Source organism: Seriola dumerili, unplaced genomic scaffold (assembly GCF_002260705.1).
Source record: "Seriola dumerili isolate Sdu_G_001 unplaced genomic scaffold, Sdu_1.0 BDQW01000309.1, whole genome shotgun sequence".
Lineage (NCBI taxonomy): Eukaryota > Metazoa > Chordata > Actinopteri > Carangiformes > Carangidae > Seriola > Seriola dumerili.
Window position 1 is genome coordinate 2,425,870 of NW_019174564.1, and position 20,146 is coordinate 2,446,015.

The 20,146-nt window shown below is 38.6% G+C and overlaps 1 protein-coding gene across 1 annotated transcript in view; it reads left to right on the forward strand.

Moving 5' to 3' along the window:
* LOC111231607 (ATP-binding cassette sub-family A member 1-like) overlaps positions 1 to 20,146 on the forward strand; it is a 146,165-nt gene that overhangs the window by 45,548 nt on the left and 80,471 nt on the right. Inside the window, exons 15-22 of the mRNA XM_022758766.1 lie at positions 4,553 to 4,775; positions 9,223 to 9,444; positions 12,779 to 12,983; positions 13,317 to 13,433; positions 14,010 to 14,181; positions 15,161 to 15,292; positions 15,942 to 16,081; positions 16,836 to 16,973. Of these exons, the coding sequence (XP_022614487.1) occupies positions 4,553 to 4,775; positions 9,223 to 9,444; positions 12,779 to 12,983; positions 13,317 to 13,433; positions 14,010 to 14,181; positions 15,161 to 15,292; positions 15,942 to 16,081; positions 16,836 to 16,973 (1,349 nt within the window). The remainder of the gene's footprint in view (positions 1 to 4,552; positions 4,776 to 9,222; positions 9,445 to 12,778; positions 12,984 to 13,316; positions 13,434 to 14,009; positions 14,182 to 15,160; positions 15,293 to 15,941; positions 16,082 to 16,835; positions 16,974 to 20,146) is intronic.

Below are 20,146 nucleotides of genomic sequence, written 5' to 3' on the forward strand. Positions count from 1 at the left end.
TTGTATCAATGCAATACAAAGACATTCCGGCATATTCACTTTAACGCTCAGCTAACCTTCATCAACTTGGTGCATCAGCTCAGTCAAGCCATTTAATGCTGTACCTCATGCAGAGATGATGTATGATTTGATTCTGTTACAACACAATGAGGTGATATTAAACCGGCTTCATAATGCCACCAAAATGCCATGTCAATATCTCTCCCTCTGTCAACATAACAAAGCGCTTCCTTTGCTTTATTACACAAGAGAAGGAGAGATATCAAATAGATTTTGACAAAGTATAGATTTCACATATCACTTGTGCTTGCATTTCATAAATACTGGGCATATAGTGAAAGCCAAGCACTGCTCAGTACAGATGCATAGATGAAGCCCGAAGTGAATATGCAGTAATTGGCAGAGCGATGCTCTTCTTTCAAGCCATTTAACATAAACAATTGATCAAAGTACACTTCTAGTATGGATGAATTCTCTCCTGTAATTCTGGACAAGTTATTTTTTTAAAGGGCCTTGCTGAATTCCTGCCAACTGAAAATGGTTCACTCAAACATCTACTTTGCTTAATTGCTAGTTAGCCCGGCAAAAGAGCTTTTTTCTAAAGGTAATTTTGAATCAGTAATTTGTTTTTGTTTTTTGGGGTTATTTTTTGTCTTATTTTCATTTCTTTTTCAAACAAGTCCAATTAGTATAAGCATTTATTTTCCCTCTTTTTTTTATAATCATACTGCACAGCTTTCACTTTAATGGATAACTTACCATCTAACAGGTTAACATCACTTGTGTAGGTACATTTGTTTTTCGGTTTCAGTCTATGTTTTTGTGTTTTGCATTGAGTATAGACGAATTTGTCAAGAAATCAAAAATGATGTAAGTATTGGACGGTCCTACAAACTCGACAAAGAGATAAAGTTAGTTCAACTGGGAACTTGGAGGAAGTTCAGTTATATGAGAACTTGAATGAGGGAGAGAACATGCTTTCCAGGACACTTCCCCTGCTCTCATGGGATGGATCATTTTTCAAATGAGGCCTTGAAAGCAGCAAGAAAAGAGTTTTTTAAGTTCAGGCCAAGAGCAACTAAAACTGAAATCCTTACAAGATTACATATATAAAATTTCTTCTTTCAACTTGGAAATGAGACAGGATTTGACGAGATCACCAAATCAATACACTTCATCAAATGAAGCTGATACATTAGTACCTTTTTCTAGGGAGGTAAGCAGCCCTCAAGTAACAACTGCATCAGTTGAATACTAATTCTGGCATTATCTGTTCCTGATTCTACCCAACCCTCTTTACAGCTGACAGCCTGAGTGAGTTAACTCCTTCTGTGACTTCGAGCACTGGAGGGGGAGAGATCAGTCATGCACAACCGTGTCTGACACTGACAACCTTGCCACCAGATGCTCTTGAATTATACATTCGCTGATCGATCAAAGGTGCTTAAGTAACAGAACTCCGGGCGGGTCTGTGTTACAGGGCTCCACTTACATTGGCAGCCTGACCTAAATTTAGGGAAGCTGGAGACTGATTTCTCAGTAATCGAGAGATAGTAGAGCATGGCCTCCCCAGAGGCTGGCGTGCTATGAATCCCACACCAATAACAATTATCCACAAATAAAGTTAAAGAATGTCATACAAAACATCTCTTGTAACACTGTTAAATAGACTGACTCAGTATCTTATTCACGAGGGGCAGGACTATAGCTAGTGCTCCCTGAATCAGGAGTTCAGTGGCTGTGTGCTTCCTCATACAACAGAGCAGGCATGCAACACAATGAGGGAGGCAATCCAGAAAAAAAAGGACCCTTTTTTTTTTTTTTTTTTTTTTTTTTTTTTAGCATAGCACGCCAGCCTCTGGGGAGGCCATGCTCTACTATCTCTCGATTTACTGAGAAATCAGTCTTCCAGCTTCCCTAAATTTAGGTCAGGCTGCCAATGTAAGTGGAGCCCTGTAACACAGACCCGCCCGGAGTTCTGTTACTTAAGCACCTTTGATCGATCAGCGAATGTATAATTCAAGAGCATCTGGTGGCAAGGTTGTCAGTGTCAGACACGGTGTGCATGACTGATCTCTCCCCCTCCAGTGCTCGAAGTCACAGAAGGAGTTAACTCACTCAGGCTGTCAGCTGTAACAGAGGGGTTGGGGTAGAATCAGGAACAGATAATGCCAGAATTAGTATTCAACTTGATGCAGTTGTTACTTGAGGCTGCTTACCTCCCTAGAAAAAGGTACTAATGTATCAGCTTCATTTGATGAAGTGTATTGATTTGGTGATCTCGTCAAATCCTGTCTCATTTCCAAGTTGAAAGAAGAAATTTTATATATGTAATCTTGTAAGGGATTTCAGTTTTAGTTGCTCTTGGCCTGAACTTTAAGAAACTCTTTTCTTGCTGCTTTCAAGGCCTCATTTGAAAATGATCCATCCCATGAGAGCAGGGGAAGTGTCCTGGAAAGCATGTCTCTCCCTCATTCAAGTTCTCATATAACTGAACTTCCTCCAAGTTCCCAGTTGAACTAACTTTATCTCTTTGTCGAGTTTGTAGGACCGTCCAATACTTACATCATTTTTGATTTCTTGACAAATTCGTCTATACTCAATGCAAACACAAAAACATAGACTGAAACCGAAAACAAATGTACCTACACAAGTGATGTTAACCTGTTAGATGGTAAGTTATCCATTAAAGTGAAAGCTGTTGCAGTATGATTATAAAAAAAGAGGGAAAATAAATGCTTATACTAATTTGGACTTGTTTGAAAAAGAAATGAAAATAAGACAAAAAATAACCCCAAAAAACAAAAACAAATTACTGATTCAAAATTACCTTTAGAAAAAAGCTCTTTTGCCGGGCTAACTAGCAATTAAGCAAAGTAGATGTTTGAGTGAACCATTTTCAGTTGGCAGGAATTCAGCAAGGCCTTTAAAAAATAACTTGTCCAGAATTACAGGAGAAATTCATTCCATACTAGAAGTGTACTTTGATCAATTGTTTATGTTAAATGGCTTGAAAGAAGAGCATCGCTCTGCCAATTACTGCATATTCGCTTCGGGCTTCATCTATGCATCTGTACTGAGCAGTGCTTGGCTTTCACTATATGCCCAGTATTTATGAAATGCAAGCACAAGTGATATGTGAAATCTATACTTTGTCAAAATCTATTTGATATCTCTCCTTCTCTGTGTAATAAAGCAAAGGAAGCGCTTTGTTATGTTGACAGAGGAGGAGATATTGACATGGCATTTTGGTGGCATTATGAAGCCGGTTTAATATCACCTCATTGTGTTGTAACAGAATCAAATCATACATCATCTCTGGCATGAGGTACAGCATTAAATGGCTTGACTGAGCTGATGCACCAAGTTGATGAAGGTTAGCTGAGCGTTAAAGTGAATATGCCGGAATGTCTTTGTATTGCATTGATACAACTTGAATTGTCATGATTGTCCCTCGTGATTGTAATGCTTCAGGATCTGCAAAATCATTTTCCTTTGACTTTACGAGAGCGAGTGCAAGTTCCAATTGCAAAAGGCAACCTTCAGAATAGAGCATGTACAAGTAAAAAACAGATTTTCTTTTTGTTAGATATCATCAGGAATGCAACTATCAGTTCTTTTTATTATCAATTAATCTTGATTTCTTGATCAGTTGATGATTCATTTGTTAATAAAGTTTCATAAAAACATCAAAAACACATCAGATCACATCTCTCAAAGCCCAAGGTGATATCAGCGGTTTCTATACTCTGACTCAGTGTAAAATCCAAACGTATTCAGTGTACTGTGACGTAAGATAAGGGCAATGAGCATTGAATGTTTGACAGTTTTGCTACAAATGGATATGAAAGCAATTCATTGCTTACCAAAATAGGTACTGATTCTTTTCCAGATATCCGCAGCCATCATTGTAGTAAATGATGTATTTTTGTACAGTCATTTGAGAAAGAAGTGCTGCGTGTACAGCAAACTTTTAAACAGGTGTTGGATCAAGCAGGAAAAATCCATGCAAACGGTTTCTTTGGTCCCACGATATTTTTCGCTCACTCTTCCAGTGCAATGTTTTGATGAGTCATAGATCTTACATCATAGATCAAACACATTTGATTTCATTGCACAATCATGAAATGTATAATGCTAGAATTTCTGAAAAGATACAGCAGTACTTACTGTGTGTTTAGTAGTACTCACTTATAAGTAGTTATATGTATGTGTAATTTTCGCTTGTTTTGTTGTTATGTTTTTTGTCCAGAGCAGGATAAATATCATCAATACCTCGCCATGCAGTATAATCCAACAGCAACACAAACTACATCTTCCATAATGACCGTAAAGTTGAATCAGCATTTCTCTAACAAAGTTTCAACAAAAACTGTACATTATAACCTTCATGAAGGATGAGTCATTGCAGCACTATTGTATCAGACTGCACTAGTTTAGCTAGGTGGATCTAATTAACTGACAACTGAGTGTGTATACAAATGTGGTCATCTGGCGTTGTTGCCTCCATGTCGAGACCTGACCTTTTTTGATTGCTTTCCTCAACAAACAGCTTCATCCAGAGTATTGGAGGCATCCTCCCTATGTTCCTGGTGCTGGCCTTCATGTACACTGTGTGCATGACCATCAAAGGTCTGGTGCTGGAGAAGGAACTGCGGCTCAAGGAAGTGCTGCGTGCTCTTGGCATTCAGAACAGCGCCCTTTGGTCTTCAAGGTTCACAGAGAACATTGTTCTGCTCACAGTTCCGTGTTTACTTATAAGTGTCAGTGTTAAGGTCAGTAAAAAAAGAGTCGCTGAGTGGAAGATATCGAAATACAAAGCATCAACATGTGAATATAATGCATCTTTGCTCATGTTAATGTTAATTCTTTCAGCCACATTACTGTATGGTGCAGAAAATCGCTATGGCAGTGGAATAAAATATTAGCCACTGGCATCATTTCTGTTACAGCATCAAGTGGTGCGTTTCTAGAAATATCAAAAAAAATGTAAGATTTTTTTTTTTTCGTCATTCTAGTTTTAGTTCCACTTAAAAATAAATCAAACAAAGCAAAAAAGATACAGTGAAGCTCATCAAAGCAACAGGATGATGAACATAATCATTTGGCCAAATGTATTCAACCAAATAGTCAGATTTTCTTGTAGTTCAGGTCAGAGGTCAGACAATTGTTCATGCTTTGTGTTTTGGTATTCTTGCCGTTGTTAATCATAACCGATTAATGATCACCGAATCAAATCATGAGCCCCGATTCTTCAAATCACACCTTACTTTGGCCAATCAGTTGAACAAGCAATCAAAGCTGTAATTTAGTCAATTAAAATCACACCAGAAGTATTTGCCCTTTATTTCCTTTAATTGCATCACCTCTCTCTCTCTCTCTCTCTGCCTTATACATAAAAAAGACTTGTGTTATGTAATTTGAGAAGTCAACGTGTGGTACTGTATATTTCTATGATTAGCTGAAAATTAATTATCTTCGGCCACTGGAACGTTGTACACTATTTTACATTATGTCAAATCCAATTTGCAGGGTAATAACCATAAGTGGGAGGAACAGTGGTACACCAAAGACCTCATATCGAAGGAGGGGCTCGAGTGTGTGGTTTAAAATACAATTTGCAATCCCGAAGTTTATGTATTTTTTTAAATACACACTGCTGAAGAAAATACACACTGCTATGGAAAAAGTAAAATAAAGTAACTGTTAACTGGACAATGTGAGGCAAATACAAACAAACATATTTAGCTTATTATTTTCTTGGCTGTATTTAGATTTACAGTATGTGAACACCCAGGTTCAAAAATAACAGAACGGTGCCTTAGACAACCAAAGTCTATCTCAAATTCACTCAGCTTATGATGCATAAGGCATTTTATGCATTATTATCCAATGGGTCAGACATCATCAATCAGTGGAATAAGTTTGGAAAGAAAATGCACAATGGAATCAATTAGTTGTTGTTTAGTTGTTTATATAATGATCCTTCTATTGGATCAGTGATTTAGTGGCATATAATGGTCTTGCTTATCTGTTGAAATGATCCTCTGCTTTAGAATCGATTAGGAAAGAGGCACAAAAGGGGGAGACCCTTCATGACATATGATGTAGAAACATTATATTGGTCTCCTTTTAGATAGAGCACATCCGTCAATGACTCCTTGTTTTGTAGGCGTTGTTAATGAAAAAAAAAAGAAAAAAAAAAAGGATGGTTAATTCAGATCAGACTAATCAATTTTTGCAGTTTAATTGGAAAATGTTGCTGGTAAATAAAAACTGATATTTGAACAGCTGGGTGAAATGTAATTTCCCCATCAGCCTAATGTGTTTGCAAGCCATCAACAATTTGTAAACATTAATAACAATAAATTGAGTTAGTTGAGTGCCTTGGAGGAGCAACTGCAAGCACGATGTGTATTCAGATCACAGGCCCATTCTAAATGATAATTTCACAGCCATTTTCAGCGCATTAATAATAATAGCAAATCAAATGGTAATTATCATAAGGCTGTATCTGGATTAGGTGTGACAACAACCAGTTTTGTCATCTGCACCTGAGTCCTCTGCCATTTTACACTTGTTTTCTCTTCTATTATGGAGTAGGTAATGCATTTATTATGTGGCAACCAGCCTGGTATATTTGCACTGCTCCCACACTTGGCTCCCATCTCAAACCAGCTGAATCAAGATTGTCTTTACAAAAACTAACACCAATCAGAGATGATCAATACAAGGCACACCAGCGCTGATCCTCTACCCAGACAGTGTGTCCTTGTTTTGACAACATGAAACCCCCTTCCAAATGTTTTGTCAAACTAGAAATCGGTCATTAAAATTTGATTAATTTGTTGTGCAACACTCGGCGCTAAGAAAAGAATGCAAATGACAGCGCCACGGACCACCTTCACAGTTGGAAGATAGCTATTGACGTCTCATCAATCATAAATTCATGCAGGATAGAAAATAAATAAAATGAGACATTAGTGAGCCGGAAATGGGCAGTGGTGGAACATCACATGTCCATTTACTCATGTGCTGCATTCAAGCATTTTGAAATACTTGTACTTTAGTTAAGTTCATCCATTACGTGATACTTAATACTTAATACTTACTTACCCCATAAATATTGTACTTCAAAATATAATGCATTGTTGTAAAAAAAAAAAAAAAAAAACTACAAATGAATGTAAACTAAAACTGACAAACTACGTGGTCATGGACTTCACACTGCTATTTATATTTTGTTGCACCAATGATAACAAGGTAATAATACAATATTGTTAATGTATAAAATAATAATACAATGATATAAATATATATACATAACTCTGTTAGGATCCTGTATGAACAGAACTTTTACTTTTGATACAATGACTGCCATTTCCAAGTGTAACTGAGAGTAACACCTTGTGTAACACCAAATGTAAAATTGAGTGTAGGATTTTTATGTGTAATGTCTGCTGCAAATGTGTGTGTGTGTGTGTGTGTGAGTCAGTGTGTGTGTGTGTGTGTATGTGTGTGTGTATCAGTTGCCAGCAGACTTATCCCCATTTACACCTGGTACTAACAAGAAGTCTGAGTCTTCTCTGGAAAAGGAAAAACATGTTAATGCAAGGTGTAAATTAAATACATTGTAATGACATTGGCGGTGTGGTAACATCTCAGCCAGGTGTAAATGCAGTCTGTACAGTTTTGCTTTTTAATAGCAGTCCTAATTAATAGTTTTATATTAAGAGCGTATCAATAACTTCATGCATGCTATGTGAAAGGGTTTGCTTATAATGATGAACCCAAACTGTGCAGTTCACCTCAGCTCTACACAATGTTTTAGCCACTTTCAGATCTTTTTTTTTGGGTTTTATGGCCACAATTTTGCTGCTTTGGTTCCATCGTACTCCTCTCATTAAGCCTGTTTCCAACAGCAGGCTGGCTCTCTCAGCAAAAAAAAGCTCTGACAAACCCTCTGGACATTGTCTGTCCAGCACCTAACAGCATACAAACACAAAGAGTGTAGCATTTAGCAGCTAAAGAGACAGATATTTCCTTTGGGAGTAGTGGAAACAAAAGCAGACCCAAAAAGGAGAGTGAATACTGGACTTAAATTTATCAAGTGGTCAGAGATACATCTCCATACGAATGCTATGTGTTGCTAACACATAAACCCCATATCAACTTGCACCATGTTTTTTGACAAGTCCCTAATTTGCAAATTGAGACTCAATCATACACAGGCAGATACAGATTTTTGCGTTAATACCAGGTGTAAACGGGGGGTCATTATCTTGTCTGGTCTGGATCTTTCACCCTTCAGGTTCCTCCGGTCTCTGGCCCGCTCCCTCCCCTTATATATGACGTTAGCCTGGATCTACTCTGTGGCCATGATCATAAAGGGTATTGTTGCTGAGAAAGAGGCGAGGCTTAAGGAGACAGTGAGGATCATGGGCCTGAGAAGTGCCATCTATTGGCTGAGCTGGGCAGTGTCTTGTGTGCTTCCGCTGGCAGTCAGCGCTATGCTCCTTGCCCTTGTCCTGAAGGTGATTTCAAAATGATTAAACAGTGATTCAAGGAGAACCCAACACTACTTTTGGAGAGTTTTGGCCATCGAGCCTCATGAACTAATGAGGCTTTTGTTTAAAATAATGAAGATGTTAATCTGAAGTGAAACCCAAGCACTAAAATCAGATAATTTTACTTGACGCTAACGCAGTTGTATTTTAGAGTTCATTTAGCCTGTGCAAATTTAGAAGAGTTTCTATAATGAACATTCATACGGCTCCATGTAACAGTGTCCTCTATAAGGTTTTTAATCATAATTGCATCCATTACAATAGCACCATTATCCTAACAGTTCAAGTGCCTCTTTGAATTAGGCTCGGAGAAGACATCAGCATCATAGTGCGATGTGGGAGAATGGATGGATTCACAAGTAGCTCTCTAAAATTAGAGAAGGGTCCTCCTTCAGACCGGCAGAGTAAAAGAGTGACACATTTAATGGCTTTCAGATAATGTAAGTGAATTTCAGTCCATAGGAAAAATGTTTCCAATATTTTACCAATTTCAAACACCTTTTACTCTGCTGTGTTTTAAAATTCAGCTATTATAATCTGATTTTTCTAATTTTTGTATGTTTGATTGATATTTCTCTGTGTTTTTTTTTCACACTGAATGAGATGTTCACATTTCTGTCTTTCTCCCATCTCTAATTTATTTCTTTTGACACAGTATGGGAAAGTGCTGCAGTACAGTGACCCCTCAGTAATCTTTGTCTTCCTGCTGGTGTTCTGTGTGGCCACCATCACTCAGTGCTTCTTCATTAGCGTCTTCTTCTCTAAGGCCAACTTAGCAGCAGCGTGCGGTGGCTTCATCTACTTTGTCCTCTATCTGCCGCACATCCTCTGCTACGCCTGGAGGGACGTCATGGGTTTCGGGGCCAAGGTTGCTGTGGTAAGTCCGTCTTTAGTGCTGACATGGTTTTTTTTTTTTTAATATCTTCCCCTGCTGTTATCATACAGGAGGGTCGGCTCTCGCTGGAGTTTTCAGTTATATTCTTAGATTATGTTTTTGCCACTACAATCACACTTTGGCAATCACTGCCGTTTGTTCTTTATCCATTTCCTCTTCCTTTTAAATCCAAACATGCACAGGTGTGATCTGATTGGTGTTGGTTGTTAAGAAAGGGAGTAAATTCGCTCGGTGTCAATAACGTCTGCACAAGTCTCCTGATTAATAATGTGAGAAGCATCTGCCTCCGAGTTGAATTGAGGCTCCAAAAGCACAAAAGTACTCTTACTTGTTCTGACGTATTTTGGCACTAACTTGAAGAATTTTATTAAAACCGGACACACTCAAGTGACAGAAACATGAAACATTTGCATAAAAGAAGAGACTAGACAGACATGCACAGAGGAAGCTGGGGATTTTCTCCTATCCTCTAAGGGATAAAGATAAATAGTACACCATTGCTCAACTTTCAGTGTAGCCTTTCTGCGTGACCTTTACAGCAGTGGCGGTATCATTTGTCCTCAAGCTGTCCTTTCCGCAGACAAAGACACACAAAATCTTGAATCTTCATTGCTGTGCTTGCGAGTGCATCTTCCGAGAATTTCAATCAGGTCATGTTTTCTTGTTTGTCAATTTCTGCGAAGCAGTATCAGGTGTGGGTGGGCAGGACAAACAGTCTCATGTTTCTGAGTTATCAAATTGAAATTTGGCAGCCAGTAATAGCTTACACTTTGTAAACCTTGCCATTGCCAACAAGCAGTGCCAACATATCAACTGAAATTGCTTGTCTTTGCGTAAATTTAAAATTATGCCATTCCTTTCCTTTAAGAAACTTTTCAGTCCATTTCCTTCTACAGACTTCATGCAGGTTAGGTAGGCGTTTTACATATAAGGTACTGCAAACCTTATTTAATCTCTACACAAAGTGCCATTGCAAGGTTCTCCCCTGGCACTGAGATTTTTCTCCCCTGCTCCAGCTAGATGGATAGCCCTCTAGCCCTCTAATTAGCATGAGCAATGTTCCTCTGACCAAACCACTATCCAGTTCATCCCCACACTTTATCAGAGACGTGTATGTGTGTGCAGAGGTTCTTTTCTCTCTCCCAGCTCGGATGAAACTATACCGTGCCGCGGCATACAAATTCTCCCCGACATTGTCCTTGATAATGAAGTCTTTAATCGGAACAGAATTTCAAAAAGATCACCTGAATTTATATGAACAGTTTTTGATTGCGGCTCGGTGCCAAAAAGAGCTACAGGCAGTGTATCAGAGGGCCACTGTAAGACAGGGCACAGTCACAATCCAACTTCCCATCTACTGTACTTCTCCCTCTTTTACCTGCAGATTTTAATTAGGTGGAAACAAGAGCGACCCTGAAGTCCTTTTATGTTCTGGAAAACCAGAAATATTTTCAATTAATCTTTCAGTCCTGGAAAAGTCATGAAGTAGAAACTAAGAATTCCTGCAAAATAATTTAAAACTGCTCAGGTTTTCATTGGCTGAAATCAATTAATCTATTAATCTATTAATCAACATCTGGCAACTGACTTTCCTATATGGATTTGTTCCAGATATTCTTTGTGGTACTGTGGCTCTTAATGTGATTTAAATATAGAGCTACAACTAAGATGATGTCTTCAAATAGCTTATGTTGTCTGACCAACCCACAAAGATATTCAGGCTGCTAATGCTCACATTTGAGAAGCTAAAACAAGAGAATGTTTGATATTTTTACTTGAAAAATGAACCCACAATAATCAACTACTTGATTATGAAAATAGTTGCCAATTTTCCATCAGTTTACTTGTTGATAAATTTGTTAATTATTGCAGCTCATGCCTCCCCTTTGTTTTTCAAAATCCAATTCCTTCTGAGAAACAATTTTCAGGCAGACTTTGTACTCTTGACATTTTCATGCAAGACCTGACTCAAACAGTTTTTAAATGAAATTTCCTCAGACAGAAACGCATTAGTCTCTGTTGTGATCCCTGTCCGTCATTCCAACTCCATTTGTCAAAAAATGTCCTGGAAAATGACTTCTCAGACAGAGCGGGCACCCTGATTCCTCTAACCCTTAACAATGTTCTTTGTCTGCAGCCAGCTGAATGGTGGCTAAATCTGCAGTGCTGACATGTGTTCAATAGAGGGTGCTTGTCCGCCTCCCAACTCATGCCCTTTTCACAATAGCGAAAAGAGTAGCTCCTGTCGTTTTGTCAGCCGTTCACACAGAGGTCAAGGATGGGTGCCCACTAGCCCTGCTGTCACCTCTCATCTCCTGACTGACTGTTGATTGCTTGGCAGTAGATGGGCAGTGGAAGACAACACAGGAAGTTGCCAGCAGTGTTAGTAGCCAGGCTAGAGGTTTGGCGTTACTGCAGAGCTTTTCAGATTCTCTTCCTGGTAATGTAGCATCGGGTAGACAGCATCCACGATGATTCGTCTCTGAAGCTTCAGCAACCGCTTCTGCCCGAGAGAAAATGCTGTGAGCAAATGAGGCGTGATAAAACAGCTGGCAGGCAACATGGCAATGCTGAGTGATAGGCCATGGCAGATGATGTCTCATGGGCAACACATCATTTGCAATTTCCTATGTATGAAAGAGCCAACAAATCTTAGTCTCCAGCACACACATTTTAGTCTCCATCTTTGTTTCTGACTAAATTTGAAGTCCTCAGAGATGTTCAAAGGCAACATAGCAATTAAAGCAGCGGATGTCTGTGTAGATATTGTTCCTCTGTCTGCTGCAATAGTTCACTAATCAGTTATGTGTGTGATGTGGGTGGTAACAGTATATCTCTCATGATTAAGTCATCTGAATTCAGTAATCAAAGGCTGTCACTATACAAGTATAATGAAATATTCTTTGAGGCAATACTGCATAACTTTAAAGGACATGCATTTTCAGGAAATGCTCTCACTCAGTTTTCTGTCAACAGATGAGGAGCCAGCAGCTAGTTAGCTTAGCATAAAGACTGTAAACAGATGGAAACGGCTAGCTTTACCATTTTGAAATGTAACAAAATTTGCCCACCAGTACCTTTAAGGTTGAGTAATTCAGTAACTACGCTTTATATCTTGTTTGTCTAATCTGTTTAAAGACTGACTGTGTCCAGTCTTTATGCTAACCAGCTGCTTGGCTCCAGCTTATTTGAGGAGTGGTATAAACTTTCTTATCTAACTCTGAGCATGAAAGCAAATGAGTGTAATTCCCCACAATGTCAAACTACTTCTTTAACTATTGATGTTTTAACTTTCTCTTACATCTTTTGTTCCCAGAGTTTACTGTCTTGTGTGGCCTTTGGCTACGGCTGTGAGAACTTTTCCAAGTACGAGGAGCAAGGCATCGGTATTCAGTGGTACAACATTGGCAAGAGTCCAGAAGAGGGCGAACGCTACACGTTCATTGTGTCCATCATCATGATGCTCTTTGATGCTGTTTTTTACTGGACGCTCACCTGGTACATTGAGAATGTCTTTCCAGGTAATGATTGTTGAGGAGATTTGTACACTACAATATCTACTAACTTAATTTATGCTGTCTGAAGAGGTGATGCTAAATTTAAAAAATGGACAGATGCTAAGATTTAGTGTTCTATTTTACTTGCACGACGTCCCTTCACCTGGCCTAGCTTCAAATCAATAGCCAATTGCTGCTATCCTAACAGGCTAGTCTTAATGGTCTTCTCAACTCAAATTAAAAGAAGACAGGAGTTGTGCCAGGCTGTCAAGAGGAAACCTACACTGTAAAGTACCATATTCCCTTAAGCCAAGTCGTTATTAAAATGTTAATAATGTTCTCCATGCTCAATCCCAGGCCAATATGGAATCCCTAAGCCATGGTACTTTCCTTTCACTGCATCTTATTGGTGTGGGAGAGCTTCAGTGACTGACGTTGACCCCGGTTTGCTGAAGGACTCCAGAGTACATAATGGTAAACTGCCATATAATTTTCAATCCTCACCTGTGGTGCGTAACTATAAAGTAACCCACTCAGGCATCATGTACCTGACAGACTCTCAACAGCTCGCTCGTGTACTAATGGGAACATAGTTCTAATGAGAAGTGTAAGTTAACTGGGATGGGTTGCAAACAAACATTAGCACCTTATTTATCACTTTGGGTGATAATAGACTTTGGCGCTTTGAAGGGAAAAAAGGTGAGTTTCGAGTCAGGAACTTGCTAAAAAACTAATTTCCAATTAACATCAACGGGAGTGAGCTAAAGTTATTTTGTTAAAGTTATTATCTTGTGTATTCATTTTACTTTTTGACTATATATGACATTAAAGGAATATTCACACACATAAGTTGAATTTAAGAGGAAAAGCAACATTTTTAGATAAATTTCTTGCAGCATCAATAAATATAAGTATGATTTTGTTATTTTGTGTTAGTCTTGTTTTATTTGTGTCGTTGTTTGTGTCCTCAGAAGACATTTATATCTTAGATAAATCTAAATGAACTCCTTTTATGCTGGTTTCTCTGTTTGTTTGCATGTGTTTCTAAAGAATATCTGGAGAAGCCACCACCCAATATGAAAGCGGGGGTCTCAATCCGCAATCTTGTCAAAATTTACAAGACCGGAAAGAAGCTTGCTGTGGATGGACTAAGCGTGGACTTCTACGAGAATCAGATCACATCTTTTCTTGGCCACAATGGAGCTGGAAAAACAACCACAATGTGAGTTGTATTATCTGTTTCTCCCATGCTTTGCCACTTGGCTCAGTGTTCATGTAATTTCACAGGGTGCAACTAATCTAACTTGTACACAATGCCGACTGTACTGTTGCTACATTAATTCAGTGGTCACTGCTTTCAAAGAGTGACATCTTCTGAGAGGACATTTATCACACACAGTCAGCTGTTGTGTTGATAGTGAGAGTTATCTAATTGCTGTTTAAAAAATAGTGGAAAGGTTGGAAGGGGTTTAGGATGACAGCAAATAAATGAAACCCAGTGGCCCAGAAAGAATGAGCGAGAGAGGGAGCAAGTGATGCAAGACTAAGGGCTGAAGGGAAGACATCCGCTCTGAGCCACTGTAACGAAACATTACAGAGCACAATAACAGAGAGGACAGGGGAAGGACTCTGTCACACACTGACGCGCTGTGTGGATGCATTTGCAGAGAGATACCAGAGCATCTATCTATCTGTGAGATTCAGTGTTTCACTGTATTTCTGCTTTTTGGTGGTATGCAGAACTTTTGTCTAAACAAATGTTGGTCTCATTTTTCGCACTGTTGTGATCTTTCGTATGGTGTTTGTTGTGTGGTTTATGGTTGTATTTTTCTGCTCAGGCTTGTCAGTGATTAATACATTATTAATGGCCTGAGACTGAGGACAAGTTAATGGAGATGATATGGACAAATCATCTGATACAGCAGAAAATTGCTGCTTCCATTTTTCACTGTTTGTGACAGAAAAATCTTTTCTCATTCATTATGATAATTAAATTAGAATATGTTGATGACATTGGACAAAATGTCTATAGGAATAAATAGAGTTCAACCAACTGCTTCTAAGTTGTAGGAACTCTCCTTTTCCCTATGATTATTTACTATGATGTAAAAATCAACAACCCAAATTAATCTCCAAGCAACCAGCAAATCTCCAATGTAATCAGGATATTTGTGTCTCATTTATTTATTTTTTCTCTGTAGGTCAATTCTGACAGGACTGTTCCCGCCTACATCAGGCACGGCCCTCATCAATGGATATGACATCCACACTGACATGGACAGAATCCGGAAGTATTTGGGAATGTGCCCACAGCACAATGTCTTATTTAATGAGTGAGTGAATTTAGCAGATAGCCATCCATCCATGTTCTCAACTGGCCATTAGTGTAATCATGTTTTGCCTCTGGTTTATTAAAAAAAGAAGAAGAAAGAGGGGGGAAAAATCATTACAGAGCAATTTAATCATATGTATAATGAGGGCTCAGTCTCTGCTTATTTTTCACATCAACACATCATTATCACTTTACCTTTTTATGCTAAAAAATGAAATGAACTCGGTTCACTCCATCCACTAAATTTCTCCTAATAGCGTCATTCCTGGCTATTATTCAGTTCACCTTTAGAGTCCCCTCTATTTCTCTCTCTCCACAAACTGACGACTGCAACTCGACACAAGTCCTACATCATAATTATGGCTCAGCACCTGCAAATTACTTTCATTAATATTAATCCCACACAGTCAAAGCATCTGTATTAAGTAGAGTTAAAATATTCATGCAAACATTGAGGTAGACATTACGACATATAACTGCGGTTCACAAAACTGCAGTTCGATTGGAGCTGGATCGTCAAGCAAAATGCTGTTAATGTGACACTATGGATATTTCAAACAAATACATATGAAGAATTGCCCTCTTTGGTCACTCATGCCTCCTCATATGTCAGTCAAATGGGTGTTATGATATTTTTTTCACCTTCTCAGGCTGACAGTGGAGGAGCACATCTACTTCTACGCTCGGCTGAAAGGACTCAACCGTGATGAGGTGAAAATTGAGATGGACCAGATGATTAAGGATGTTGGTTTACCACATAAGCGGAAGGATCTTGCTAAGAACCTGTCAGGTGTGTCTGTATGCGTGACATCTTTTGGATTTGTGTATCTCAGAGGGTCTGAATGAAATTATGCTGAGATGTAAATTTTGTTTTTGATGTGCGCATCAGTTTGTGTGCTCGCCGTATTCATTCCCCCTGGGAAGGAATATCATCTGTAGATTATCCTTTCTATGCAGGAGAAAGCTGCGCTGTTGCGCCGCTCCTCTGCCAGCGCACGTGCATGGAGCTGTCTCAACGTACACATGCGCTGTACCTGTGTGTCACAAGTTGTAATTCATTGTCTGGGGGGCATGAGCAAGTCCTGCTTGATAAATTGTCCCCAGTCACGGATTGCTTGTGAGCGAAATCACTGAAATATGACTTTCAAGGTTGATCTATGCTGACATTTCCACTACATTAGCACTACATTGGATGCATTTTGAAGAGCTGGCTATGAGTGGAGACTGGAATAACCGTAGTAAGGTGTATCCACTTCCCTGCCATCAATCATCTTGCGCCATGCAAAAGACAATAAAACACGGAGAGGTACATCTCAACACATTTATTCCATAATCAGTCCTCAATTCTGTCTCCAAACATAATGCTGACAGATGGTTGTGTCGGATTTTTCACTTATTAGAGGCAGACTGTCTACCACCCAGGACAAAGATGGCTATCCATTTTGTGTCAGCTGCAGTTTGTACATTCTTTGCCATAAAAGCACATGTTCAAGATGTAATATATCTAAGATACTGTATCTGATATAGATTGTTCTGTCTTCTAGGTGGCATGCAGAGGAAGCTGTCCGTGGCTATAGCATTTGTTGGCGGCTCAAAAATCGTCATCTTAGATGAACCTACAGCAGGAGTGGACCCCTATGCCCGCAGGGGTATATGGGAACTGCTGTTAAAGTACAAACAAGGTATGGGATCAGTGCTAAGAACCAAGGCTCCACTAGAGGCTTTGAAGTCCCCTATGTTTGCAGGATTGACTGGAATGCACTGAGCACATGTTTGATCTCTTTCAAACCAAGAAACTTTTCAAAATTGAGCCTGGCTCCAGGTAAACTTTTAACTGACAAGAGTCAAATGTATCTAGTATGAGAGCTGTTAAGGTAATGAACCATCTAGAGCAGCAGCAGTTATTTTCTTAGCCTTGCTCTCTGTGACACTCAATTGTGGGTGGAGAGAAATTGTAATTTGTACTGGAACAGATTGAAATGCAAGTGAAGACAAGTGAATCCAAGAAGCTTTAATTGACATTGCTATTTAACAGAGTCCCTAATTGTCTGCCATATCAGTCAGCTTGTCACTCTCTGGCCTTATATACTTTGTGGTTGCTAGTGGCTGTAAGCAGGACATAGACATTATAGGAACACATTCTCTCAGCAGATGTCTAAATGTTTAATGTGCATTGAGTGACATTCAGCCCTCACTGTGTCATTAGCTTCTCTCCCTCTAATCAAGTCCTTTCACTCCAATTGGGAGCCGCAGATAACTCTGTTATAATGAGAACACCCACATTCAGGCTGGTTGAATGAGTCATGTTTTGTGCCTCTCCAGTCTTATTTGCGCCACAGTGTTACTAAGGTTTGTCATTAAGCAAAAAAGGCTACAGGCAGTCTATTAGTGTGAAAAAGCTGAAGGCTGAAATTGGACTTAATATTGTGGTTCTTCATAGATAATTAACAGTGCAGGTTTTTCACAAAGACAGGTTGACCAGATTGCCCTTAGTGTATGTTGTTGTCATTAAATTCAGTAGGGGCTTATTTGGTTGATGAGAGCTTGAGGTGTAAACGAACATGGACAAACTGTGCATGCACTTATAGTTTAAATTAAGCCCTCAGTGTATGTTTAAGATGAATTCGCTTGATATACCTTGTAATAAGTAGGGAGTGTGCATAAAAAATGCTACTATCTTTGCATTTGAGGTGGCTTTTTAATATCTCTTTTGTCAAGTGTCTTTAGAAAATGACTGTAGAAGGTGAGGATTTGAAGTAAAAATGAGCAAATTATGAATTTTTAATTATTATCCATTACTGGAAGTTGATTACTATTAAATTACCCCACTCATTATGTTGTAAAATGGGCCTTAAGGATGATATCCATATAATACATTTTATACATTCTGCCTTGTGCCTTCAGCTTTGCATGTTTTTGCTGCAGCAGCATCATTTTTTATCACCTAATTTATTGATTATAATTGATAACTACCAACTTACAAACCTTTTCCAGTGCCCTGGAAGGATCTTTTTTTTAATCTCACATAGCTCTATTACTGCAGTGACATTTTATTTTACATACTGCAGATGCACATGTACATACACAGCCCAGTATATTTTAGATTACACAGCTAATGAAACTTGTTATATCTGAGGATTTCTCCCACGGAATTACTAAATTTCTCATTTTAACAGCTTGTATCAGCAGCCATGTAATCACTGAGAGTAAAAACATTAACATTCCCCAAGTTGGTTATAAGGGTTTAATCAGTAGTTACACAGTTAAATTACATGAAGGAGCTCCTCCAAATATGCCATAAACAATATATTGTAGCCATATGTTATAGCAGTGAGAATCCCACCTTGAAAACACAGTGAATGCTGCATTTAGGCGTAGATTCAATCTGTCACATGTAGGCAGGCGGTTCACTTTGTGAGAAACAAGAAGCGCAAAGAAACTGTGGAACACATTATTATTAGAACACTAAAACAAGTAAATGTTGTTTTTTCATTCCCACTGAATGTCTGGTTTCACTCTTCTGAAATATATCAACAAAAACTTTTCTACAGTCTTGACATGAAGGAAAGTATATTCCAACAATAATATCCATGGCATGAGAGAAATTTATGCAGTTTTTATCGATATCGTGACTGAATTTACATAATTAGGCTACATTGAACGTATCATTAGAACTAGGCAATATGCAGAATGGTTTGCTTTCTCCCAAGACTTACCTTGAAAACAAATTTACTGATGAAATACAAGCTGGATGTTTGTATCAACTCCATTTATTGTAGACTCAGATTGCAGTTGCATGCATTTTAGAGTTTCTCTGGCAGTTGAGAATAATTCAAGTAGCATACCTAATGCATTTTTTTTTTCTAAGAATGCAGATTAATATACGGTTGAAGCCAATGGTGCAGTACAAATGGCGTAAAAATGTATCAGCCTTTGTTTCTTGCATGCGATCTTACATAAGTCGATTTATGACGGAAAAAAAAAGACATTCTTTAGATTCCTTGGGAAAAATGCTAATGTGTTAAAAATCAGACCTTTTCAATGAAGTATGAGGTAGAGGAGGGAGGGGAAGACAGGAGCAAGCTGTAATCACTAAACTGCACCTGGAACATCATATAACATTTAAAACAGTACTCGCATAGTGTGCCAATCGATCAGACTACATTCAAGTGTTCTTCAAAACATTTAGTAAAATTCTTGTAGTGAACAAAACCTGGCATTGAAAATGAATTTCTAACAGTTTTTTTTTTAAATGTATTATTATATTGTATTGGGTTGCTTTTAATAAAAACTACAAGCCCATCTGTTTATTTAAACTCAGTGGACAGGCTGTAAACTGCAAGGTAATTTAAAAATGTATTGATCTGAATTGATTGCCACAAACAGCAGTTAATACAGTTTTGTCCAGTAATTCATCTCACTGCCGGTGTACATTATATCTGTCCAGCCTTACTCAACCACTGTGAAATCCATTTCTATCAGCTTGATTTAGAGGGAAGGAAGCTAAATAACAAAAAACAGATTTCCAGCCTCACTTTGCTGTACGTGGTGCGAGTGCTACCAATTTACCTGAACACACCCAACTCCATTTGATATATCACTTTGTGCTGTAATGCACCACAACACACTATAAATCAGAATACCTTTGTGGGCCATCTGCAGTCCAAACACATTTATTTTGCTCCCAACTCACGGATGATGCAGTGCGTTTTGATTATTATTTTTTTTTTTGCTTGTAAACCACAACAAATCCCCAGGAAAATCATCTGTGAGTTTGAGCATCCCATACAAAATGAGCTGGCTCAGTCAAACTAAACCTCAAGCAATCTCCTCAGCCCACCCCCTTCATAAGCAA